The following is a 26,470-nucleotide window of genomic DNA, read 5'->3' on the forward strand; positions in this document are numbered from 1 at the left end:
GCAGAAATCCTGAATGCAGCAGAAGGAGCAGCTTGTTTCACACACTTGTGCTGCCACTAGTGAATGGGTATTGGCAGGATGACTGAGTGAGGGACTCTGGGCTGGGAAGTAAATCAGCAGCTTGCTTTTTCTCTGGTTTATTTTCTCTTTCTTACAAGGCCACTGCAGAGGGAAGGGAGGCAGAGAAGATGGTAAACTTCCTGTGGAATTTTTAAAAGCTTTCAGTATTGATCTGACCCCCTGAAGTTACAGAAGCTACCTAACAGCTACCCTGAAGTCTACCTAAAGTCAAAGAGGGAAGAGTTTAGCCAATGTTTTATGCTTCAAGTCTTTTTACAGGAGATTATACTTCTTCTGAGTCAGGCAGACTCTTAAGGCAGTGAAATTCCCAGGAGCAGTGGCAATTTGTCCCCGTATTAAGGTGTGAGCTGAATTTGCAGGAAAGATCATTATCACATCCCACCACAAATCCGCTGTCGCAGCATCAGAGGTCTGTCTGTCCGTGGCGGTGTCACAGCCCTGTCGCTTCACACCTGCTTCCACAGGGAATGGCTTGTTCTCTGGAGGTGCATGGGAACTGGGGGTCACATTGGTCAAGAGCTTTATAGCTCTTTCCTCGAGACTTTCCACACTACAGAGGTCAAATGTACAAATGAGACTGTCTACAAATGCTATGGGAAGTCCAAGCAAAATTATCCCAGAGCATAAGGGGCCTTGGAAGACGATTTCTAGAGGGAAGCAAAATTGGGCCGAGCTCTTAGTACTCAGTAAGTACTGCTAATGAAATAGTTGAAGCTACTTAGACTCAGTTCTCTCACCTAATTGTGTAAAGTGGCATTTCATCAGTTTAATAATGATTATAAATTATCAAGTTGACCTAATACTGTTGTTTCCAAGGTAAGTGATATTTTGGCTTCTTCAGCTGATACTGCATGCTAATCAGAGTAGGGAGTTCAGTAGGTAGATCCCGTTAAATTAATCAGTAATTCCCACTTGGCTTTTCTTGCTAACATCTTGACTTTTAACACGCATCCTTCACAATTCAGAAATAGAAATGTGTCTCTGAGAGATCTGGGAGAGGTCAAATAGAATCTTAGTCACAGGCTTTGTGGGTCTATAATTAAATACATTTCTGAAACATGGCATAATGTGCAAGAACTTGCCTGGTTTCTGTTCTATGGAATTCCTTCTCAGCAGAGAGCTATTACTGTCTTGGAGGTTTCTGACTGCAACAAATGAAATACCATCTGCTAAAAGAACTGTGGCAATACTGTCATCTAGAGTACTTCCCTTCTGGTTACCTTGGGCAGAATAAAGGGAATGTTCAGAAAAAATAATGAGACAAAGACCAGTGTCATCCTTAGTTTATTTCATCGTGGCCGCAGTGGTAGCCTCCCTAAAGACCTGGGAACCCTCTGTGTTAAGTGAAGTGTAGATTTGGTGTGGCTGGGTTGAGGTGAATTTGTGGCTGAGAGAAGTTATGTGACCTCATTGAGGCAACCAGGGTTGTGAGAGTGGCATTTCTACTTTTCAAATAGTTCACTTTTATTTTTATCATAGGAAAGAAATGAAGAGAGGGATGAGAAATGTAGCAGGGGATGAATGACAGCTGAGAATTTGTGGAAAAAAGGGGAGGGTGGGAAAGTGGGTTACTGTCACAGCAGAGATGATGCTGTGAGGGAAGGAGCCAGGGAGCAGCCGAGGTAGTGCAGCATGAATGGTGTAAAAGGGTTTGAAGGAGATGAATTGATGCTGTCGCCTCTGCTGGTGAGCTCTGGGTAGTGCCTGCCACGCTGGCCCCGGAGATCTGCTCCGGTTCTGAGATCCCAGAACCAGAGACCAGGAGACAAGAGGAGGTTACCAGCAGCTGAGCAAATGCACAGGAACACAAATTGTCAAAGCCAGCTCTAGCTCCCTGAGAGCAGTGAACATCTGCTAGATGCTTTGCTAGCCTGGGAGCTGCTCTGTCATTTCTTCAGCACTGTTTTCATTGAGGCCAGCCCTCGTCTGTTTACCCTAACTCTTCAGGCAAACATGGCAAATACCTTCAGAGGAAGATTCTCTCCAGCAGAATGAAATCTGAAGGCACATGCAAATCCCAGCTGATCTGTGTTAGTTTTGTTTATTCTGTTGTTCCAGACAATAAACTAAACAATTTGTGTCTTCCATGAACTGGCTTCTCTTCTGTGGAACAGCACACTTAGGGAATTATTTCCATCAAGTTTTTTCTTAAAGAAAAGTTTTGAAAGCTCTTCCTTCTTTCACTTCACCAGTAAGAGAATCAAAAAGGCTGCACAGAATTATAACAAATTACAAAGGTTGAAACGTAAAATACTGCTTTGATTTTTCATTGTTCTCTAAAATTAATGGGTTTAAGGTTCAGGTAAACATTTGACCCTTCACTATATTGAAGATGCTGAGAGTCAGCTTTCTCTTTCCCTGCTCAGAGAATGAATGCTTTGACTGTGCTTTCCGCTTTTTCAGGAAGTTGCTGATTCTTACACTCCTTTTCCAGTTGAAAAACCTCCTGAGGTGTGCATGGAGGAGCTCCAGAGATGTGGGGTTTTGTATATGCTGTCACACTCTTCCTCAAAGGCAAATGGATTTTTTTTCTCTCATGTTTGCATATCTGGTTGATAGCTGAAAAAAAACTACTTGAGAGGTTTGTAATCGAATCAACGGATGTTTATATAAAGAAAGGAGACATAACTTCGGAGAAGTATTGGCTCATATCTGTTCATACTGCTGAAGGAGTTCAATTTGGACAAAAAAAAGTAAAAAAGCCTTTACAATTGAATGTCTTCTGTTTGGCTGGACTTGTGTCTCAGCACAAAATAAAAATGAAATAACACAGATAGAGGTATGCATGTAAACATTGGGAGGCATCCAAGATAAAAGTAGTTAAGCTACTTTTTCATACATGAATATATGATTGTAAGCACTTCACCTGGTTTAATCATTCCCTTTTGGCTGCCAGGGAAAATAAATTTGTAGTGTACAATAGGTCAGGGGTCTGGTAGGGAATGGAATGTGCAGTCCATAAATCTGTACAAACATGCAGGAAGCTCAGCCACAGCTGGAAGTGCACTAGTGGCTCCAGCCTTTCCTTGAGGGTGACATTTTAAGAAATTGTGACTTCTTTCAGAGGATGGGCTTTTAGACTGGACTGCATTCATTTCTATGTGCTGCAGGTATGGAAAAAAGGAATTGATTCTTTTCAGCCAGTTGGCACACTTTATGTGCAGGCTGCTGTTCTGGGCTGCTCAGGTGCTGTGTTGACACTGCTCCATCAGAGAGGAAAAACCCCCGTGGTTTAATAACACTCAGGGGCTGAGTTGGCAAAGGCAAACCCTCAGAAGTTAAAGTACAGAGTCACAGTTTTGAATCTCTGAATTTTATCTGGCACTTCTGTGTATAAAATTTACCAAACCATTGTTTCTGTCTTCTTTATCAGTATAAACATCTCTTCTTTCCATGGTACTCCTTTTGGGCAGCCTGCAGATTCCTGCCAGTAACCATGGGGAAGTCCAGGCATTTTTCAGTGTGAGGTGCACAGTTCTATTTACTCCACAGTGTCCTAATATCACGCTTGATTACAGATTTATTCCTGGTCTCAGGGGCTTTCTGTGCAGTTCATTATCGTAGCATCGGAGTGTTTCACAAATGTTAACGGGCTTATCTTCACAACTCATTCTGAGTGCTGCTATCATTACAGGCTCCTCTGAGAATTTCCTAGCCAGTCTTTAATTATTTTTCACTGAGTATTTGCAAATGGCAGCTTCAGACACTGCAGTTCAGTGAAAATTGGGCAGATATTTGTTGGACGTCAGTAAGCATCCATAATTCCTGAATCTTTGCCAGTAATTTGGCAGTAAAAAGTAATCCAATGCACACCCCCAAAGTATGAATTCTGGAAAGCTCCTTAACTAAGCACTTTCAAGTTTGTTTGCTTGTTTTTAATTGTTAAACTTAGGTATTTTCTTTGGTTTTGTTTTTAGAAAAAGCTAAGCCTTTTATCTTTTAAACTTCCTAAACCAGTTTTTATGGACTGTTGCCTAAGCTGTTCAAAGCCTGCAAAATGTTAAGCAATTGATAATGAATTTTTTTTTTCCAAGGCATGCCAGGAAAAAAACAACTACAAATAATGCTTAAAAACTGTGCAGCTCAGTAGCTTCAATTTGTTATAACCCAATTATTAAAATAAGTCATGGTGTTTTAATATGATATAAAGTATGTTGAAATGCTATTCAGACATTTTTATATATATATATATAAAACTTCTAATCCATATTTATAAGTGCCTAGTGTTAAGTCAGATTTAAATGAGGTGAAGAGTTCCTCCAGGGTGTTGGTGGGAGCGCACTGTGTGTCTGTGAGCCCTCCCTTTGCTCTCATCGGCTGTGCTGACACCTGGTCTCCAAGGACCATCTCCTTTCTCTCTGGACTGCAAGTAGGTCACCACTGCAGCAGTATGGGAAGTGGAAGGTAGAAAAAACAGAAAACAAAGAAAAGCAGCCAAGAAACTGGGAAAGGTCTGCTCAGATTCATAGAACTGGCATCATTTGTCAATGGGAAATCCAAAAGTACTTGTCTTGGAGTTTAAGCATTTTAAAAAGCTGCAGTCACACCATAATCTTTGCGAAAACAATTTAGTCCTTCATGTATAATTTCCTACTTTATTTCCATGCTGATTTTTTTTCCTTTTTGCTTTCTATGGAGTGGAGAACCTTGCTTTAAAAGATGGAAATTACTAGTGTATGAAGTAGATGAAGAGCAAGGACCAGATTTAAAGGGCTTTTAGGGATCCTGTGATAGTGAGTTTTAGCACATATCCACACGCATTTTCATGTGCTTTTACACTTAGTTACTGATGTGAAATGTAATTCCCCTTAGGTGTCACCTTGGAGGTGCTGAAATGGCTGTGAAAATCCCTTGGCAGCAGTTAGCAGAATTAATGTGTGTCAAAGATAACATATCATGACATGATATGAAGGCAGTCAGCTAGCCTCTGCTTTTTGTGTTGTAAAGCTCTCTACAGGTCCTTCGTTTCTAAGCATGTTCAATTTTGCCTGTGTTGAAGTGAGTTGTGCTTTTATGACCCAATATAATTGTGAGTTGAATGTTTCAGGACAGCTTCTGAAATTAAAAATCTTGTATCTCCTCTCTTTGTATGGCCTTTGGAAATGCTGATGACCTCTGGGGCCAGAGCTCCAATGTAATTTTTACCTGAGCACGCAACAGTTTTATGGGGTTTTAATTGGGTATGAAGAGGTGAGGTAGATACAGTTTTAGAAATAGATGCTTGCACTTGTGATCTGTGCTTGAGAGTGCTTTGAGGTGTGTGTCAGGAAAAGGACTCTTATTCCAAAGCACTAGATGTGGGGAAGGGCAGCAGGCATGAAGGCTTCCCTTGTGCTGCATGCCCAGCCCTGGAGCACTGGGTGGGAAATGTTGTCATTGCCCTCTACAAAGACCCTTCATAAGCTTAGAATAGGGAATTGAACATCAGAAAGAACGATGCTCATAAAAGTGGGAGCACCACAACAGCATTATCTCTAAAGCTGCTCTTTGTGTGTACCCATTTCCTTCTCTTTTCCCTGTACATTTTGCTGATGCTCTCCTGTTCCACTTCCTGGGACTATTCTATTCAAGCAACATGCTGGATATCATCACATTTACTGAGGAAATTCCTGTGTTCTCTGTTGAATCCTCCCTATTTTCTTATTGCAGTGTTCAGTGGACTACTATGATCTTAAATGAGCCTGCATGGTTGTTAAGTATAATTTCTAATGCTTACATTTATAGTCTTATACAGTGATATTTAAAATATTACAGTGGCCACTTCTGCCTAATTTACACATTCTTACAAATAATTTTTTTTTAATGCAACAAGATAGATTTTAATAGAAGATAATAGAAGATTCGAATGATCCTTGTGCATAAAGGTTCACCACCTTAAGGAGGGGAGACAATTTAGGGGTGGTGTTATTCCTACCTATCATTGTCCCAAACAGTGGAATTATGTCTATGGCATGAGCTGAATATGGCAAAAATCAAAGTCCTTTACTGTTTTTGCAGAAGTGTGTGATACATTTAGAAAGGTTTTAAAGTTACCAAATGACTGAGAGGGAGGGAAATTCAGTTAAAAGAAAAATTAATGTACTTGATACTTAAGTACATGTATGTTTTGGCCATGTGCTCATCATCTGAGGTACAAGAATACTTAAAAGCATGGTGATGGGTAGCTGATAGAAGAGTGCAGGTAGAGGCAGAGGCATAAATCATCTACTCTTAAAGTTAGTAAGAGTTTGGTCCCTCACATCAGCTTCACTTTTTCCAGAACATTCAGAAATACTCATTGTCTAAATTCTATCGCCATTTGTGTGAAAAATCAGATTCTGCTCCCTCATTTCACTACGAGGAGTGGGGCAGCACCTGGAATATTTCAGGAACTCAGAGGCTTTTGTGCCTAAGAGCCCCTTGTGCTGTATCCAGTGTGACCGTAACTGGTGTTCTCTGGATGGGTCTTCATATCCTGGATGGAGGTCTCTGGGCATGGGCATGTTGGACAGCTATTGGTATGTCCTTATGATGAGGATAAAACAGCCACAAGTGGCAGAAACTAGCCTGGAAAAGCCTCCCATAAGTTTGATTGCAAGCTGTTGAGCTTCCCCAGCATTGTAGTCTACTTACTTAAACTCTTACTTAAACTCTGGATTTTTAAACCTCTACTGCAATTACAAAAATCATGTCAATTGGCTCACTCCAAGCTCCAGGTTACTGTTACTTTAACAGAAGGTAATGCCATGGATGGGCACCAGAAATTAGATTTATTTGGGAGGACTGAGAAGAAAATCCATAGTTGTGAACTCTCTTGGGTGCCAGGGCAGTACACTGAATTCTTCAGAGTTCTTCAATGTCAACACAATTGGATGTGCAGATGCTGTTACTAACTGGGCATTCTGCTTATTGAGTTCTCATCGAGTTGTGGTGCAGGGGAAGTTCTTTCAACCTCTCCTGTGAGGTTTATGCAACACCCTTCCCTTGAATTTTTCCCTTAAATTTTTCTTATTTAATTTTTCTTTTGGTTTAGTTACTAGGCACTATCAAATGGAAGAGGTAGATGTCAGGTTTTGGGATAAGACAGTTTGAATTGATACAAATCTTCACTAGCTCTTTTCCTTCACCACATGTTTTGTTCTTTTGAACATTATTGTGAGAGTCTGCTGGCTTTAATTCCCCCACGAAGCCAAATCCCTGTTCATGATTTAATTCTGAAAAAGTCCCATTGACTTTTAAATAGCACTTGTGCCAGAGTAACATTCAAATTAGGAGTTATTTTAAAATGTTTTTGAAAGGTACTTAGGTGACTCTTAAGTTATGGCCTTGACAAGTTCCTGTTTTCTGAGATCTCTTCAGATCTTGAATCAGTAACTGTCAAAACCATTTTATTCACCAGAATTGTCTGAATGTAGCAGAAATTCCAGCTTTCTCCAAACAGCTGCCAACACAGGGAACCCAACCCCTGACAAGATCTAATAGCACATAAGTAGCGTAAAATGAAAATTCACAATCCAACATCTGCAGTCCACAGACATTTGGAAGCGAAGTCAAATCGCTTGTGCTGAATATCAAGTTAAGGGATATCACACAGAATATTTAACAGTTGTTTTGGGAAGAGATGTAGAGAATTTATTTTAAATGAGAAGGGGAGAGTGTGTGAATCTTGGGGCCCGGATTCTGATCGGGGCTGCTCAGAGCTGGTGGAGTTGCAAGTAAATTACAGTTTCCAGATACCTGAACTGCTTTTGTTTTCTGTAGTTTGCAGATCTCAGAGCTAAAACATGCAACTCGGGATGGATTTTGGGTTATAATGAGCCAAAGGGATTTTCAGGTTCTTCAGTGAAGTAGCTTTTATATCTCTGATGGCAATTACAGTCTAAAAGGTAATGATTTTGCAACCTCAGCTTTTGTGCAGTTTAATGAAACGCCTCCTTTTTCCTTTAGTTTGGTTGGTAGCTTTCTCACAGTTTTCATCCCCCACCTTAGAACTATTTGCAAAGCTGAGCTATTAAACTTCCCAGCACTAAAGGAGGTAAGCAAGTTTTTGTGGTGTACTGGTTCATTCTCTTGTGGCTGGAGCAGCTGATGCCCACATGGGTTTGTGTTTCATCTCAGCTTTATTGCTCCTCTCTCCCTGTACCATTTAGTTCCGACTCGGCACTCAGTTGGCACTTGTGTTTTCTAGAGCCATCAGCAAATCCGTGGACTGTGTTAGGCCTGAGGTGCTTAAAAATACAGACAGCTTTGGTAATCTTTAGCTGGAAGTGAATTAACCATTTCAGTGTTTGATTTCATTTGAGATTTCCAAAGCTTTGCTGATGGAAAAAGATAATAACCAATTATCCAAACTAGTTTTAGCAACTTCATTAGTGCAGAACTCCAGCTAAGCAGGCCCCTGGAGTATTTATCTCAAATGCCCTATTTTGAGCTTTTAAATATTGTTCTGTAGTCACTGAGTGGATGACATAAATAGCCCATCCTAACATCTTCGTATGCAACCAGCAGTTTGAAAACATGTTTCTGTGGTCTGTATGTATTTTGCTTTAAAAATGTTATTTACATTTTAACAAGCCTTAGTTTTATGCAAAATAAACCTATGCCAGTTCGAGTGAATAAATTATGAATTAAAGGTGGGTTTTAATATTTTGAGTTTTTCAAAGCTGAGCTCTTAAGTTGTGTTTCTCAGTTTTGGCACAAGAGCAATTTGGAAATTATTTGATGTATCAATGATTTTAGTGTTTGGCTGAAAAAGAAAATCAAGAAGATGAGTTACTGATTTATATTACTGAAAGGCAAAGGAGCGTTTTTAAAAGCAAACCTATGCTATAATTTGTTGATTTCACATTTGCCATCTCCTTGACCTTGCTTAAGAAAATCCAGAAAACCCCACAAACAGATCTGAAAATCAGCAGAATGGGAACAGCTCCAAAAAAACACTTTATAAACCACGGTCTTTTCTGACTGAAATTGTTTATGTGAATACATTTATGTGAATGTTTTGTTTTATCAAGGAGAATAAACCAGATCATTATCTGAAGTAAATAATTTTTCGTCCACTTCCCTCTCATGGGATTTCAGTGATCTAAATCAGAGAAATTCTTTCAGTGGCAGACCAGTAATAAATATAACTGTATGGAACACAGTCTTAAGTGTAGAGTAGAATAAAGGGTAAGGTGACCTAGCAACTCTATCATCTCTCATTTTTATGATTCCTTGGGGTAGGGAAAAAAAAATATCTTTTGAGCTGACCATGTTCATTGTAGCAAAATTACTATGAAAGATTCCCGTGGGACACTTGCATAACTGACCATTAGGAAAAAAACTGGCAGTCAGGAGAATAGAGCAGATACATTTTCTGTTCTCATCATTATCTTTGTCCCAAGTGTAGGACAGGGTTATGTAATCACACTTAGAGTCTGTCTTGCATTCTAATGCACTCATCAGCCACTGAGAATCTCTCCAAGATGGGAAGATTCCATTTAAGTAACTCTGTCTTGGGGCAAATTGGAAACACTGCCTCAATAGAAATCAGCTAGGGTTGGTTATGTTAAACTTGTTACAAATGTTGCAGGCTACACAAAAATCTCAGCAGCTACATAGCTGTTGTTGTGAAAGCATGAGATGGACAAGTGTAAAAGCTGATTTGGGCTTGGGCATTTCCTACATGATCACAGGTACTGTAGTGCTCCTTGCTGTGCTACTGCATTAGGCATAAGGAAGTCTCATCTCAGAAAACAAGAAGTATGTCTATGTCAAACTGAGGATTATTGGTTGTGTTGTGACTCAGATGTAGTACAGTTTGTCTCAGGGAGTGAGACCTTGCGTGCTGGAAAGCAGTGTGGAGATGATGCTTAATTCCATGTGTGTAATTCATGGTGAGGCTCTGGGTGGAGTCAGTCTCTAGGATGTTTGGAGAGTCATGCTCATGCTTCAGCTAAAGGGAGTGAAAACATCTGGAATTGTGCTAATTGTGTGTGACCCAAAAATTCATGGAAATCAGTGGAAGGGCTTCTATTAGTTACATTAAGTGCTGGAGCAGAAGGTCTTTGGAGGCCTGTGTGCTCTGGTTCTCCTGTCTCCCTCAGTGTCTTCTCCAGAATTGTTCAGCAGCATGGATAACAGCTGCTTTCCAGAAAGGCTTTTCATTAACACCAATTTAAAAAATAATTTAAGATATGGAGTGATATGATACATTGAAATGTGTGTCATGGGGCAGGGCAGTAAAGGGAGCTGCAGCTCAGCTTGGTGGAGCAGCTTCCCAAACCAAATCTTGTGTATTTTAATATATTTTATTATATTTTATTTTATTATATTTTATTTTAGTTTTTTTCTGTACGTTGTTAATAGTTAATCTATATTCTATAGAGAGAGACTGGTGAAACAAGTGTTTTGCCAACTCTTCCCTGTATTTCCCTAAATGAGCTCTGAAATACCACTTCAAGTAGGTCAAAATAACCTTTACAAGCATTTTTAAAGGTATGTGTTTTCTTTTCTAATATGGCAACACAGAAGGCCATCTCTTGAACTGTGAGAGTTGAGTTACTGATCCACCCCAGCAAGTGATTCCCATAACTGACTGCAAGTGAGATAATTCCTCGTGGTGTTCTGTTTTGATGGACACACACATACAAACACAGTGTGTGGCTACAGGTGCACAGGTTTTCTGTAACTGTTTTAGTGTCTAAATTCCCAAAGACTCCTGAACAAGCAGGTTTCTTCTTTGTTTATAAAAGTAAACCAGGCTAGAATTAGAAGCATCAGTTGGGAATGATAAATATTCATTACCTTGGGTGTTGGTGCAGTCGACCAGTATTGATTTCTGCAGTTGAGGATTGTGTTCTATGTGACACTGAGATCTGGGTGGTGTTTGCCCTGGGATGCCCTGTGCTTTGTGGCTGCTGATGCACAGTGAGGCTGTGACATCAGGCATTTTCAAATCTCAGAGAATTCAAGCCTTAAGTAATACAAACCCAGTGTAACACTGGCATTTCCAGACTGCTTTGGTCTCTCTTCTATCCTGTTTGTCATTCAGAGAGCCTGCATGTTCTTGTGTGCAACAGCAGGTCCTATTCAACACCAGGAAGTGACAGAGGATGTGGTGTTGCAGCCCAGCTGTGCTTCCCTGGGCTGCTGTAATAGGAGAGACCCCAAGCCTTTGTCCCTCTCCAGCTGCACAGAGTTCATCCTCACTTTGGGAAGATTCCCTGTTTAATTCTCTTGCACCTGGCCAAGACATGCCACACATAGGTGCAGTGACTGACAGCAGACACAGCAGCCAAAACCTGAGACAGCTTTGTCTTGCAGAGGGTTTGTTGTGGTCAAATTCTGTTATTCAGGTACTTGTCCTACTGCTCACAATTGAATCTCAGCTCTGTGCTATAAATTTAATACTCAGACATTTCTGTACAAATTCACAGAAAGTGCATTTGTGCACCTTTTAAACTGTAACAGAGGTATTTTTAGCTGTCAATAAGTATTTATGATTCAACTTTAAAATGCCTTTATCAAAGTTTTTTTTTCTTTAAAAGAATGACTGTCCATATGCTTGCAAGTATTTACATACAGTCCTAGATTTGTCTGCATTAATATCCTGTTCAAAGTGTTGGGAGTTGAAATGTAAAAGTGGAGAAAGAAAGGGATGAATGTTAATTTGTTTTTAAATGTTCAAATGTTGTGTTTCCAAAAGATATGCCTGGCTTTAAATTGCAGAAATTCTGAAAACTAATGTGTTTATAAACTTCAGTGATAGGTAATTTTCACTCCTTTCTGTTATTGATGAACTTGTTTATTAATTTCACTACTTTTAACATAAGTACTAAGCATTCATACTCAGAGTTCATGCTGATACAAGGCTTATTTGAGGATTACTTTATCCAGGCTCTTGCTTTTGGAGTGACATACATTTCTATAGGCTCTAGTACCAAGAATGCACACTTTTTAGCCACATGTAACAAAAGCTAAATCCTATTTGCATATCAGCAAACCCAACAAAATTTATTTTGGAGAATAACAGCTTGAAAGTGTCCATACAGCGAGTGATGTATGAGCAAACATGGTTCATTTTGCAAGAACTGCAGTCTTTTCCTGTTCTCCTTTTTTATTACATTGCTAGGCTAACAATAAAAATTTGGTATTTGAGTTTTCTTATTAAAGCATGGTGGTGGAAGGAGGAGTGTCAATTAATGTCAAATTCAACTGAAAAGTGTTATGATTAAATGGTCAGCAGCAGGTGAGGATTAGGAAAAGTGGTAAAGCCCACAATGGGAACCACATTCAATAGCAACTTTCTGGCACAGGAATAAACATGAACATGTTGCTAAGATTGCCAAGTACAATTTAGTTTGACCTTTAATTAAGCAGCAATCTCTACAAGGTAACTTAATTACCTTATCCCGAGGGTGGTCATGTAAGGTAGGTGGCATTGTTTGTGTCACTTTTATACTATATAGGCTTAAGAAAAATACACAGAGAATAACTCTTTCCTCCTTTCTTTTCATCAGCTGCCAAGCCATGACTTCCCTCAAGTAGTTACACTTTTTTTTGCTGCTACCCAACGGTGCCTGTGTATTTTGCTTGTCCAGAAATGTCTTGTGCTTTTGTTGCACTGAAGTCAATTAGAGCTAATAGTAAATGATTACGTGGAACATCTTGGGAACTGAAAGAGAGCAGAGCCTTTCCATGCTCTGTGTGCCCATTTGCCTTTCTGTTGTTTGCACTCCCTTCTTCTATGTGATTACTTTTTCCTTTTTATGTCGCTCGTTTCTTAAAATCGCTCACAGATGGAGCCCCTCTTGTTGTGTCTGTCAGTCAGTTCCACTGACTGGGTTCCTGCTGTACACAGAGAAGTTTCTCCTCAGTTCTTTTAGTGAATAATCTTTTGTATATCCAGGCCATAATGTCCTGTTTCAGCACAGGCCCTCTTAGCCAGAGGAGTGCCTAGGAAATGTAAGTCTGTGTGTACTTACTTACAGAGCTATAAGGGGCTGTAAAATACAGCATGGACCCTGAGATTCTCTGTGAGCTGTCTCAGGCTCTGTGTGAATCTCCCCTGATGCATTGGAGGATGGGCTGTGTTCAGGTAGAGAAGCAATGGAGTAAAAAAAAATACAGACAAAGGAAATGTCAGGTTTTTTCTCCGAGATCAAGCAGGACAACTCTATTAGAAATATCTAAGCAATTCTTGTACTTAGGTGAAAAGGATCTAGAAACTGAAGTCTGTCTCATGCAACAGAGCTTTGTCAGCTTGCTATTGTAAAATGAAGACTGAGAAGAGATGAGATGAGACTCAGGAGCTGGGAGAGGAGGGGTGTGCCTGGCCTAGGCTTTCATTTCAGTGATTTGCAGTTCACCTTTGCATACTGAGACAGTGGAACCAGGGCCCACATGTGGGTCTTTGTGTCCAGCTGGGATGCAAAGGGATTGAAGTGAACTGGTGGGTTTCTGTTGTTTTCCTGAATGTGTTTGGTGTGCTGGACTTTTCTGATGATTCAGGCATGCTATATCTGCATCTGAGTCACCTCAGCTGTTAAGTTGACAACAAGACTCTCAGCCTGGTTTAGACCTGACCAACACCTTCCCAAACAATTTTGAAGTGTGGCTTGGGCATGCATCCGCATTCTTTTCAAGGCTAACACAAGATAATAAATGGAAAGGATGTGTTACTTAGGCTGTCACATGTTTTTCTTTTGAGCTGAGGTTTTCCTCTCATGTCAGAGAGCAAAAGGAACAAGCTTCCCTCCACTTGCCCTGTGTTGTGTGTATTGTGAACAAAAAGGTGTAGAAATACTGAAAGGCAGAGGTGAAGAGCATCCTGGCAGTGTGAACATGGTGGATGTCACCGGTTGGAGCTTCTGTAGCACTGGAGAAATGATTTTAAGGTAGACATAAGCTGTTCAGCTGAGCTCTTGGCCAGGTTATTTCCACACACAGTGAAGGCCTTTCCAGCCACTCTCCTGGCTAAGAGGGGACTTGGTGAAGGGTTCAGATAGTGGAAAATGCGTGGTGTGCGTTGTTGATCATTGCTTCCGGGATTTTGTGTTAGCTTGTGAGTGATGAACAGGTCAGACAGGGAGGCTGTGGCAGCAGCCCAGATCTCCTGCAAGAACTGCTCCCCATGTCAGGAAAAGGATATGCTAAGCAGAAAGCACATTTTGAATTGGCAAATCTGGATGTTTTAATTTCCCACATATCTTGTAAGAAACTGTCTCCATTCCACTCAACAAACACCGAATTCCTTCCATAAAATAAAAACAAAGAGAGCTTTCTCCTGAAACACTCCTATGAAGCATCTGTTTTCAGTTAGACACAAAATTTTGCTTGGAAACATCTTGCTGGATATGAACACCAAACTCGTTTAATAAATCATTGCCAAAAACAATCTGAAGAGATCTTAGTCGATAATTGGCTTCACTTCTCTGCAGCACATTTTCCAAGCTTTAGGGGCTGCTGATTCCCTTGCCTGGGGTGGTGGGGCTCAGTGGGTGCTGGCTGTGCCTGGGTGACACCTTCATGCCGATGAGCCTGGCTCTGCCTCTCCCCTGGGCTTGGGGTAATCAGCATTTGGGGACATGGGCTCTTGATCAAATCTGTTTATTTATCTGGATAAACGTGAACCCGTGTGCTTGAGAGCAAGAGAAAGCCTTAGCTGTCTGTAAAAGTTTAGTTGCCTTCAAACGTGCATATACAAGCTGTTTGAATAGTGTGCTGTAATCTGCAATGTCAGGTAATCAGGATGGAAATACTTTGGGGTTTTTTTTTTTCCTTTTTTATGTTTGTTTTCCCCATCAGGAGAACTTGCCAGCCAGGGCAGCAGAGTAGAGAGGCTTAGAGAAGCACCCCTTGGCTGGTGTTCGTCTACATCAATACCAGGACAGGCATGAGCTATGCAGTCATCATGTTTCATAGCTTCTGAATTTTCACATTTTCATCTGAATCACTTGATGGCACAAAGACATTAAATTGAAAGATATTAGTGATTTTGAAATAGAAGAGTCTTTCAACAATGGTGGGGATGAATGGGAGCCCTGATTGTTGAATTCTTTTGAGAAAACACCTTGAAAATATCCATGATCTGGAGTTAGCTGACAAAATGCATCCTCTGAAAATTGAAGGAGACCTCTTCTTAGCTTCTACTGGAGTTTTTTGAAGGCAGAAAATTAAGAAGGAAAAAAACCCTGACTGATTCTTCTCAAAAAATTAAGGAAGGAAAGTACATTGGATTAAAGGGATTTACTTTACTTATGGTCTTCTTCACTAAATATATCATCCCTTACATTTTGTGCAATTAGCCAGCTCACTTTCCCCAAATAAATGCGATGTTAAGAACAACGTGTTCATTAGAGCTGATATATCCTGGGCAAGGAAGTGGGTTTAGGTTTTCTTTTTCATCAGCAGCATGTTTTTAAGTGTCACTGATGGCAGCTAACCTTTAAAGAGGCAGTTGGGATTTGAGCTGGTGGGTTGCATTCACTGGAGCTGTGCCGCTCCGTGGGACATGAAAATATCTGTGAGGTGATGGTACAGGAGGAGGTTTGTGCTGGCCACATGGTGGGCAGTGCTGTGGTGAGTACAGAGCTGCTGGGGTGCTGTAGCTGAGAGCATTTACTGCTTCAGCTCTCTCTCCCAGTGTAGTGTAATCATGCCCTGCTTCAGTGGAAGTAGCAGGCATAAAAAAAAAAAAAATCTTTGTTTCACTTCACATCAGCACTGGCTTACCTCACCAATCATCTGCTGATTTCACAGTTTCTTTTGAGCTTGATTGTGTGGCATATTCATTTTTCATGGAACAATCCTTTGCTGAAATGGTTTCTGATGACACATGGGCAAGCTACAGAAAAAATACGAGTTTTGGTGCCATTTTCTCAGCAAGACTCACTCACAGTAGGAGAACGCTTGTGCACATAGTTCTTCCAGACACATCATCTTTAGTAAAACTGAATGTTGGGCTGTATTTATAGAACTCCTCTAAAGCTAGAAAATTACAATCATCTACTTTTCAAATGTGTGTGGGTGGAGGCTGCAGATCCAAAGCGAAGCTTCCTTTCTGTAGAGAGAAAATCAATGACATGTTGAAATTTACAGCCAGCCTAACTCCAGGGATTCAAATTATGACAAACAAGCACCCAGAGCTTATGAACTGAGTGGCAAGTTGCACTTCAAATTATTTTGAAAGACAGTTTCAAATTTTACTATTTCATTCCCAAAGGATAATAGCAATTTCTGAAATTCCCAGTGATTTGAGCAAGGGCTTTTGAAGTACTGACTACAGTGGCTGGATTGCTAGCACAGGTAGAACAATGAGGAAATAATAATAATAACACAATGGGCTCTGCTTAACTATTATGTTAATGGACTGAATGTCTGCATAATTTAAAAAAAACAACATTGAAATTTGTAACATCACAGCCTACTGCTCAGTCTCCACTTTCCCAGATACACATGACCACTACCTAAACAGTGCCTTTAGAAGGGGAGATGTTGCAGAGTCTGGAATTTTATGCCTTATGGAGCTGTTAATTGGCAAAGTTTGAATTAGGCCTGGAAAACTTTCAAAACAGACAAAAATCAGATGGAAAACAAGGTTTAGTCATTATGGATCATGTAGTCATTCTGTTTTATCTAGTGTGCAGCTTATTAAAGTTGACAAAATCCTCATGAAACTGCTTGAGAAATGTCATCTGAACCTAGCTGTTAAAAAACATTGAGATTAAGTGTCATAATTTTCTCTTCTAAATCATAGTAACAACTTCCTTAGAACCCAAGGCAATGTGTCAGGTGTAGTCAGGCTGTGGAGAGGAGACTGTTCATTCTTTGTGGTTTATATAATGTGTATGTCTCTGCAACACAAAATCGTGTTAACCTTTCAGACTTACACACCACGCAACGAGTAGAGGCCTAATTATCATTCCACTATCACCTCTAGGTTTATTTCAAAATTACTGATTTCCAAGTTTTCACATCTCTTGAATTACCCTTATTTTGGATATTCGTTCTCCAGCTATTAGCTTGCACGTATTCCAGTCTGAATCTTATTTTCCTGGGGGAATTCTTGCCCATTTTCTTTCTTTTCCCTAATAATGTTTTCTTTAATCCGCATTAGACTTTCAATTTCATTGAAACTTAATATTATGAGCAGATTGGTTGAAAATAGTACTGCTGCTTATTTCCAGCTGCCTAGTGACAAAATTAATCACAACCAGGTATGTGGGCTGTTCAAAATTCTGTGTCCCTTCTTGCTCCATGCCTGGTATTCAGCCCCAGTCTTCATTTATGACCTTTGACCTGTTTTTAATCCAAACCCATACTAACAATTTTTTTATAATTAAAATTCTTTGAATATATGAAAGCTGTCCCTTCAACAACCAATTCTTATTTTATATCAAAGCAAACCATGAAATTTCAGTGGTATAAACATCAAAGCAAAAATCTTGATTATACACTTTTCCCAAAACTTTTTACACCATTCAGACAGGATTATAGTGTAGGGCACGTATATCTGAGCTTGTCATCTACATTCATTTTATAGTAAAAGAATCATTTTTAGGCTGTAGTTAATGGCATCCTATAAAGAAGTCTCAGTCTGTGAAGCAGAGCCATGCCAGTGTTTGCCTGTTCACTAACTGAACAAAGCTCTCATAGACACTTTACAGACAGCTCACAGTAATTGGGATGAATTCTGTCCTTAATATCACAGGTGTGCATTTCTTGATTAGATTAGACTTCTAACCTCTTGAATTAACATCATTAACCTTTTCCATGTGAATTTAAGGAAATAAAATCCTTTATTGTAATATGGCAGCTAGAGCAATCTCATATGTGATTTGCTAACTCTGAAATAGAGATGTAGGCTTCTCTATGTGCATTAGTTATAAGGGTTTACAAAAACAATCAGAACGTTTGCAACTGCATCTTTTACATCAAAATCTTAATTTTATTCTACCACAGTTCACACACACAAGAGGTGTTTTTCAATGGCAGCAGCTTCTGGATGTCACGTTAGTCATTTGGGGTCAAGTTTTGTGGCTTTTCTTTAAGCCTTGTTAGGAGGCTGTTCCACCCCCACACTGGGGTCAAAAAGGAGTAAGTAGCAGTATTGTTAAGTGTTGTTTTCTTCCAAGTGCACTTGATTCTGCTTCTTAGACCAGATGGAATAAACAGCCGATCACTGCGTTGTTTATCCCGGCAGCACAGCCGCAACAATTCAGCCGGGCTCTCTGCAGACACCGCCTTCAACAATAAGCTCCAGGACAAGAGGCTGGAGAAATCTATAAAAGAATGTTAGGGCACTAAATTCCTCCAGAAAATACATAATAAGGGATAGGATGACAAATTTGGGTGCTCTCTCTGAGGATAAGTATCCTGATAGCCACAGAAACCCAATGCATTGGTACAGCATAGAAAGCTGGAAATCAAGAGTCTGTTATTAATGTTGAAACTTAATTTCTTTGTCCCAGTCACACTATTTGGAGGTTGGTGTACAAAGAGAAGGTATTTCAGTGGTATTGAACTTTACATGTCTTCCTTTTCTTTTTTGCAGCCTTTGGGGCACAGCAGGGAGTGGTCTCAAAGAGTTTGTGCTGTGCTGCCTGTGCTACTCCAAGTGACAAACTTTGTTAGCTCAGGAGTTTGGTCAGAGCTTGTGAGAACTGTGACCGGCTCTCCCAGAGGTCCCTGACCTGATTTGCAACATGTACACTCAGCAGATTGGTATCTTGTCCTCCAGGATTGCTGTGTCTAAATATCACTTGTGCATATCTAACTGCAAATAGAAAAGAGAATTATACCTTTTAATTGATTAGGAAGTCTGTCCATGTATTTTATGCACAACAATAAAAAACCCCAACAAACCTACACACAAGGGATATACTTACTCATTCCAGCTTCCTTTTCATTGATTTGCAACTGGAGGGTAGATAGAGAATTTTAAAAGCCTATGACAATAAAGAGGGCTGCAGCAGATAAGTAAGTAAAAGCAGAAACCAAACAAACCAAGACAGCCAGGAAGAATAATCTGGAAAAGAACCTGGAATTTCCACTTTTCAGTTGTGTGTAACTGAGGAGGTTGTTCAGGTGCTTGTGGGGTCTGGTATGTCTGTGCCCTGGCTCGGGGTGTGTGGTGCAACTCCAGTGCTCTCGGTGGGATTTTCCCTGTTAACACTGACAGAACCCACGCCTGTGAGTGCACCACAGGGTTCTCACCTGGGCTGCAATGAGGGTAGACCCTGGCAGCTTTTGGGCTATGGAGGCTCTTCTGCAGTACCATCTTGTCATGTCATATCCTGTTGCTTATTCCAGGGCAGGATAGCAGGTCAGAGTTGCAGGGAGCTGTTCAATCGCCTTGTCTCCGTAGGAGGTGCTGGAAATGCAGGGAGCCAAACGTTCAGCCAAGGCAGCCCCACAGGAGAGCAGAACAGAAGGGGCAGCAAAGTCAGATTGCTCTTGTAGCCATTGAGTGTTGTGAAAGTCTGCCTGCTTAAAGCTGCTCAGGAAATGGGAGATGGCAGAGTTTTCTCTGTTTTCTCATTTTTAACACTGTATGATCTGCTGCTTCCGTGCATCCTTGAGGAGTCATTTTGGAACATGCTATTTTGAAACCAGTAAAATATGTGCTTTGTTTTTTATCTCCTTCCTAATATTTACTGCTGTCATTACACTGGCCTTAAGACCAGTGAACGCTTTTTGGTGCCTTTTACTGGAAGAAAGCCCTGTGTTGAAAGTACAAAAAGCATTTATTGTTCCCTTTTCCTCATCCAGGATGGATTTAGGTGTCCTTGTCTTTTGCTTACATGGTAAAGAGGTGGTGTGGCACATGGAATTCTTAGGCAGAAATGCCTTTCTATGGTTTAAATACAAAACTTCACAGCCAAGGCCAAATGATTAATGTCTGGCTCTGCTGTAGACTGGTCCAAACAGCTTCCAAATATGTGGTGGCCTCAAAGTGCAGATTGACTGTGGTTCTGAGCCCATTTATACCTCACTTTGCCAAAGGGAGCATTCCCAGCACTTCCTTTGCTGTTTCCACATACACACTCCTCCCTCATTTACTGCCCACATGCTCTGGGCACTTCATTGCACGAGTTTTGCCTTTGAGCACACCCCTCTGGGAGCCTGTGCAACTCTCTGAGCTGGTAGGAAGGTAAAACAATGTGTGTGTCAAGAATTTTCCTGGGAGTTTTTTTCCTGCAGACTTAGGAAATGGGAAGAAATCAGTGGAGAGATATGCCAAGCCCCAGAAACGGTACAAGGTGAAGGAGGTTGGATATAAGGAGCAGGATGGGATCATGTAGCATAGTGTTAAGAAACAAAAGAAAGGGAGGCAGAATAGCAGAGGAGGGAGGGGAATGGAGCTACTTCCTTGGGGAAGTTTTTCCACCAGCCTTGCAGAATGGTTTGGTTATTGAATAGGACAAGTTGATGTTGACAGAAGCTGTTGAGCAAAGGCCCCTGACTACTTTGAGGAATGAGAGACATCTCTTCCTGTCACAGTATCAGTTGCTCATGTGTTGCATGTTCTTAGGAGTATGAATTTCTGAAGGTAGGTCCCCAGTGTAAATGCACGTGACTCCAGAGAGCTCAGACAAAGCTGTCTTGGGATGTTTTATCCTTGGCTAAAGCCATGTGCTGTGGCTGAGCCAATGGCATTTTTCCCTGCCACTGAAAGGAGAATTTCTGTTCCCAGTCCTCAGCCCCACTCCGGGGTTGTTGCGCTCTGCTGAGCCACTGCTGCTGGCTCCGGCTGGAAAAACCAAATTCCAGCTTTACTCACAGGCTAAATCCAGCTCAGTGCTATGTCAGAGATGTGTAACTGGTGTAGAAGTGAATGTGTCACTTGATAGCAGGATGGTTTAGTTCTGTAACATTCAGTCAGAGCCACTTTCAAGGCACAGCTGCTTTTATATTTTGTTAGACATCTGAGAATTTAGTTTCCAAAAAGATTTCTGGTGATGTTGAGTTCTGGGGTAGAAATAATCTCATTTATTATGTAAGTGTTCTTGTACAGACAGTTTCTTTAGAATCAAGGCTCTCTATGCCTTTAACATGAAGACTTCTGATAAGAAGATCTTAACTAAAAGTGGTTCACTCGAGGTCTTTGTCGTATTTAGTAAGGATTAAATAAGATTTTTCCAGTTATGTATGATAGAACTGCATAATGAGAGCTAATGAAACAGTCAACAGAAAGTAATTTTGTTCCTGCTACATAATGCTGTACGATAAAATTTGAAATTCACGGAGCCTCTATCAGTTTGATTAAAGCTCATTTCATTCTCCAAATAAAGCCTCTTAGATGTTGGAAATGGAAACTGAGAACTGCAATCTCTGGAGTATTTCCTAACAATTGTTTAAAACCATTACCTGAATCAGTTATTATTACATTAATCAGCATCAAATTCGAAAAGCAAAAGAAACAAAAACCAAGCAAACAAAAACAACGAAGCAACCAAAACAACCCAGGGGAAATGAGAATTTCACCTCATATAAACTTGAGATTCTGTAAAATTCCAGAACAACTGGATGTCACGCTGTAACCGTGATACAATGACTCTCTCACTGCGTATTGGCAGACTCTGCAGAACTCGTGTCTGCCTTTGCCATCCAATTGGTGATTTCTTTTGTTCAAAAGGAAAGCTTCCTTCACCTGAAGAAATGTCTAAGCAGCTCCTGCTGGTGCAAAGTGTTACACCAGACTTGTGCCTCTTGCTGCTTGACTGCTCAGCTTCAATTTTCTCGAGGCAGTTCAGCTGTAAGCATGGGTCTTACTGTGTAAAAGAACTCATGTAGTGGAGTTAAAAGTATATTTGTGAGCTAATAACTGGACAGCATGCAATGTACACGGTCTGCTCTCTATTTAGGGACTGAGAAAGGAAATTGAAAGGTCAGCTGACCTTGGAATGTGTGACACTTAAAGGCTGGGCATGCAGGTTAGTAGCACAAACAGTACAAATATTTGTTTAACGCATTTCTTTAAAATAATACTGTAATTCTCTGATACCCCTGTCAAATCTAACAACTGCAGGTGATGCTCCAGAATAATCAATATCATCCTTTTGCATGACTTATGCATCCTTGAGAGGGTAAGTCATCTACTGCGTGGGGTTTTTCCACCTACTGATAATCAGCCTTCCAAAAAATCGATACATGCTTGGTGGAGAAAGAATTCAGGGGTTGCAGCAAGGCATTGCAGGCTGTATTTCTTCCGGTAATGAAAGTATCCAAAGGGGCAGTGCTGTCTCTTTCAATTCACTGATACTCTTTCTAGCTGTTGTAACCATTATGTTAGTGACAGTTATTCTGTGTAAAAAGGATTTGATAATGCTTTTATCTCTCAGCTCTAGAAAACAGTCCTGCTGTCTACAAAAGGATGCTGGCCTCTGTGCTGTGTGCACACAGCCGTGATTTGAAGCTGTGCATAGTCAGACTTGTAAGTGCATTCACTCACATTCATCTTGTAAACATGTGAAGCAGGCATTATCTTTTTCTGACGAAACCTCACTTCCTCCCAGTTTGGCTTTCTTTCCTCGGTAGAAAGGCCACTACTGTTCACACCACAAAATATTTTTCTTAGGCTCCACAGCAGATAATTGAAGAAATGAAACTCCTGAATTCCAGTAGTCTCGGCCTATTTATAAGGTTTATAAAATTTATAAAGGTTTTAGGTGTAAAGTGTTGTCTGCTGAAATGAGCCTTCAGGCTTTGAGTAAGAGTTTGATCTGATGATTGAAGGGTCCCAGTTTCAAGAGTCTTTTCTTCATCGTGTTGCAGGCTTGTTCAGTGTCTGCTAAAGCCCAGTGTCATGGTTCAGGCTGCTCTGCTGCTCTGAGGACTGACAAGCAGAGGTGGTTGGGCTGGAAGCTTTGCCTGCTTGCTGCTCTGGGAAGTGAGCTCAGATGCCAGCCCTTGTTTGCTTTTGCTGCTCATCATCATGAAAGAATTCATCCAGGACTTACTGGAAGTACTAATGAATTGGTGTTACCAAGGGTCAGCAGAAATCCAGGGTGCTTTTCCAGTGCCATCGTTCTTTGGCTTCCAGCAACTGTGCAAGCACCAGTTGCTTCAAAATTGTTTCCAGTCTTGAGCCTTAGGTTCTAGCTCAGGTTGTGTCCCTGAGCCCCAGCCTGCTCAGAAACCTTCCCAGAAAAATCTAACCCTCCTCTCCAGCAAGGCCTCTAATTTCCTGCCAACTTACTGGGTTGTCAAGGTTGAGAGGGTGAATGGCTGAGGGTTTTTTACACTGTTAATTATGCAAATTAGGATGCACAAAACTTTCCTTGGACTCTGCTCATTCAGAAAAGACTCAAATGATCTCATTTATTTTAAATGCTGAAAAGCCACGCTAAGCTGTGTGTGATTCAGCATTGCCTCCATGGCCTCTTGGCTGGCCTCAGCAAAAAGAATGGAATGACAAGAGAATTTCTCTGGAATCAAACTGCCCCTGAGCAGCCTGGTAACGCTGGGAAAACATGTGCTTTGTGATGCCAGGAACTCTTCTCTGCCACGAGTGACCTGGCTGTCTCCAGGCCACAGCTCTGCCCTTGCCCTGGGAAAAGGGCACAGAGGAAGCACTGGAACAAACTGGAAAAAAAAAATAGAGATTTAACTGCTTTAAGTAAAGAAATCAATCATTACTGATGCACATTAAAAATGTCAGGTTAGTGCTGGACAAATACATTGTAGTGCCCTTGTTTATCTTCTTTGGTGGTTCAATCATTTCTATAATTTTCTCTTAGACCAGAAATAGACCTCAAGTTTAAAGGTGTTGGCTGTTGTGGTTTCAGGACAGTACAAGGCACTGTTTTTATTACATCTAATGACTTTGTAAATTAGCAGATTAAATTGTTCAGTAGATTTAGTCTTGGTGTATAAAATAGCCTCTTTTAATCTGAAATGTAATTGAATAGGAAGATATGCCCTTCATATCTTTCAAATAAGAACTTAGTGTTATTTTTTACCCATTATTTTCCAAGTAAAATGAACATAATTAAATTCTTAATTAGCTGAAGCATATTTTTTTATTTAATTTTGTTTTAATTCCTCACAGAATTCTATACTATCTGTTTGGGGAATTGCTGCCAAAACATTAGCATTTATCATAGCAGAAAACCCATTTAAATTGATTATTCAAGTGGCTAGTGGCCAGTCTGTATTTTTAATGGTCTTGCGAATGTTAAGGCCTGCGTGCTAAAGAAGTATCTTAAGAAGGTGGATTTGGGTGACAGAAATACAAAAGTTTTCATTTTTTTTCAGTTTAATGATTTTTTTTAATTGTTGACAGTGTATAAATGAGGTCATTTTTGTACATGGGAATTGCTTATTTCTGAAAAAAAATGCAAGTTTTATGTAGGTAAGAACATTAGCAAGAAATTTTGTAGATGTAAAGGTAAATAAAAAATATATTCACGTCCCTTAGGTTATATGAATCATTACTAATTATTTTAATTAACGACTTAGTTAACCAATTCTAATTGGAAGGTGCTGGTGAAACACAAGCTGTTATCACTGGTTGTTTTGGTCCATAAGTACCAATTAATATTTCCTATTTCTAGGGCTAATTGCTTGAAAAGATATATTTAATTAAAGGAAACAACCCTGCAATTTGTCTGTATAGATCCTTTTCCCTTCCAATAGGCTTCTGCTCCTACTGAACATAATGGAGGAATGTATAGGTTCAGGCCAAAAATGGTGTCCTGTGCCTTTTTCATTTGTATATTTTTAATCTCTGGTTGGCCAGTGTTCACCTAAATGTTATGTAGTATTCCTCTTCTTCTTCCAGAGGAGTAATATAACCAAAAGATCCCCAACAATTTTCTTTTTTAGGATGTTTGTAGCAATATTTCATCAGGAGAAAGCTCTAATGAGGAGTAAAGAACTATTAAAACCTAAATCCATGACTCAATTTCCATGATTACGCTAAAGGAAATGAAATTGTCAAATGTGATTACCTTTAAATTTTGAATGTAACAATAATTTTGCATGAGCAGAAGATTGTAATGTCTTTTCTTTGTGTATAATTAACACAATTAGAAGAAGTAGGGAGGAAGAGGTAGATGGAGTTTTAAGAGATGAGGACAGAGGAAAAAAAAGCAAAATGAGATGTATGAGGGACTCCTGGAAAAACTTGATTATGTCAGAGGATACTTTTTGGATATAGTGAGAAGAGAGGCTTGGCTTTAAGGGATGCTACATATCCAGGACAGCATTTGAGGAAAGCATAAATCATCATCTCTAAGGATTTATTGTCCTTTGAAGAGCCCTGGCACAGCAATTCTGTGGCCTCTGACACACCTGTTACCCTTTCATGAGCTGAGACGGAGCTGGCCCATAGAACACCGCGATTCTGGGTGAGGTCAGAAATTACTCTGTGCTCTCACAGGGGGTTGTCATTCAGGGGTTGTTGAAATTTCAGTTACTCCTTAAACCCTGTGTGATAATGGCAGCCAGAACTCTTGAGTATGGGAACAGAGAATAAATAGGTAATTGAAGGAAAATGACCTATTTTCACTTCACTGTGAACTTGAGTTTTTCCTTCTGCCCCTCATTTGCTGTTAGTTGGGTGAGCTTGAGAACAGCTGCTTTGCTAGGCCAGCCACTTCTTCATATTTTAATCTTTTATTTTTCTGCATGTTCTGCCTTATTGTTTTTTGTGCATGATTGTATACAGTTTACAGTAATTCTAGAGAAATACCAAACCATGTCTCCCACAGGCTGGAGATGCAAGGTCTTGAAAACATCTCCTTGTGGTGTTTCTCAGCAGGATCCATTTCACCACTATGAAATTATTGCAGGAAACCACAGCTTTTTGCCCGTGAATCCAAACAATAATATGTGATGAACACTCTGATAAAAGAACAGAGAGCTAAGGCTGGTAAAGCAAAGTCTGCAGCTATGAAAAACAAAAAATGTGGTTTTCAATATTTTGATTAGAATAATCATTTGCCCTGTGCCAAATACAGGACTAAGCAAAGAATCAGATGAAACCCAAGAACATCAGAGTGTTTGCAGTGCCAAAAGGTGCACGAGGAGATAATTCATTTCTGAATTGCTTGATTTAAAAGATACTTCCATCTTCATACCAGAAACTTGGCTTTATGTAAAGAAAAATCTTGCCATTTTCAAAGCAGAAAAAATAGGAAGGAGACACAGGTGCTGTTTATTTTGAGATATGAAAGATATGGAAGGGTTATTTAGATTGATGGGAAAGCAAAACAAGCTTTTATCCAAGAAAAGGTATTTTTCCTTGTCACACATGAAGGGTTTGTTTTGATTTCTCCATTAAAACCAAAAAGACAGGGGACTTGTAGTGGTAGAACAAAATAAGTGATAGAGAGAACGTGATCTTGCTTCACATGAATTTTCATTGCGTAGAAGTGCAGGCAGTGACATCACTAAATCAGATTTGTTCAAAATTCCTGTT

General features: G+C 40.2%; 1 protein-coding gene across 1 annotated transcript in view; it reads right to left on the bottom strand.

Moving 5' to 3' along the window:
* Window positions 1–333: 333 nt before the first annotated feature.
* Window positions 334–26,470, bottom strand: part of LOC131578648 (uncharacterized) — a 41,094-nt gene continuing 14,957 nt past the window's right edge. The window contains exon 4 of the mRNA XM_058837638.1: window positions 334–671. Coding sequence (XP_058693621.1) covers window positions 334–671 — 338 coding nt within the window. The remainder of the gene's footprint in view (window positions 672–26,470) is intronic.

The sequence above is a fragment of the Poecile atricapillus genome, chromosome 4 (genome assembly GCF_030490865.1).
Source record: "Poecile atricapillus isolate bPoeAtr1 chromosome 4, bPoeAtr1.hap1, whole genome shotgun sequence".
Lineage (NCBI taxonomy): Eukaryota > Metazoa > Chordata > Aves > Passeriformes > Paridae > Poecile > Poecile atricapillus.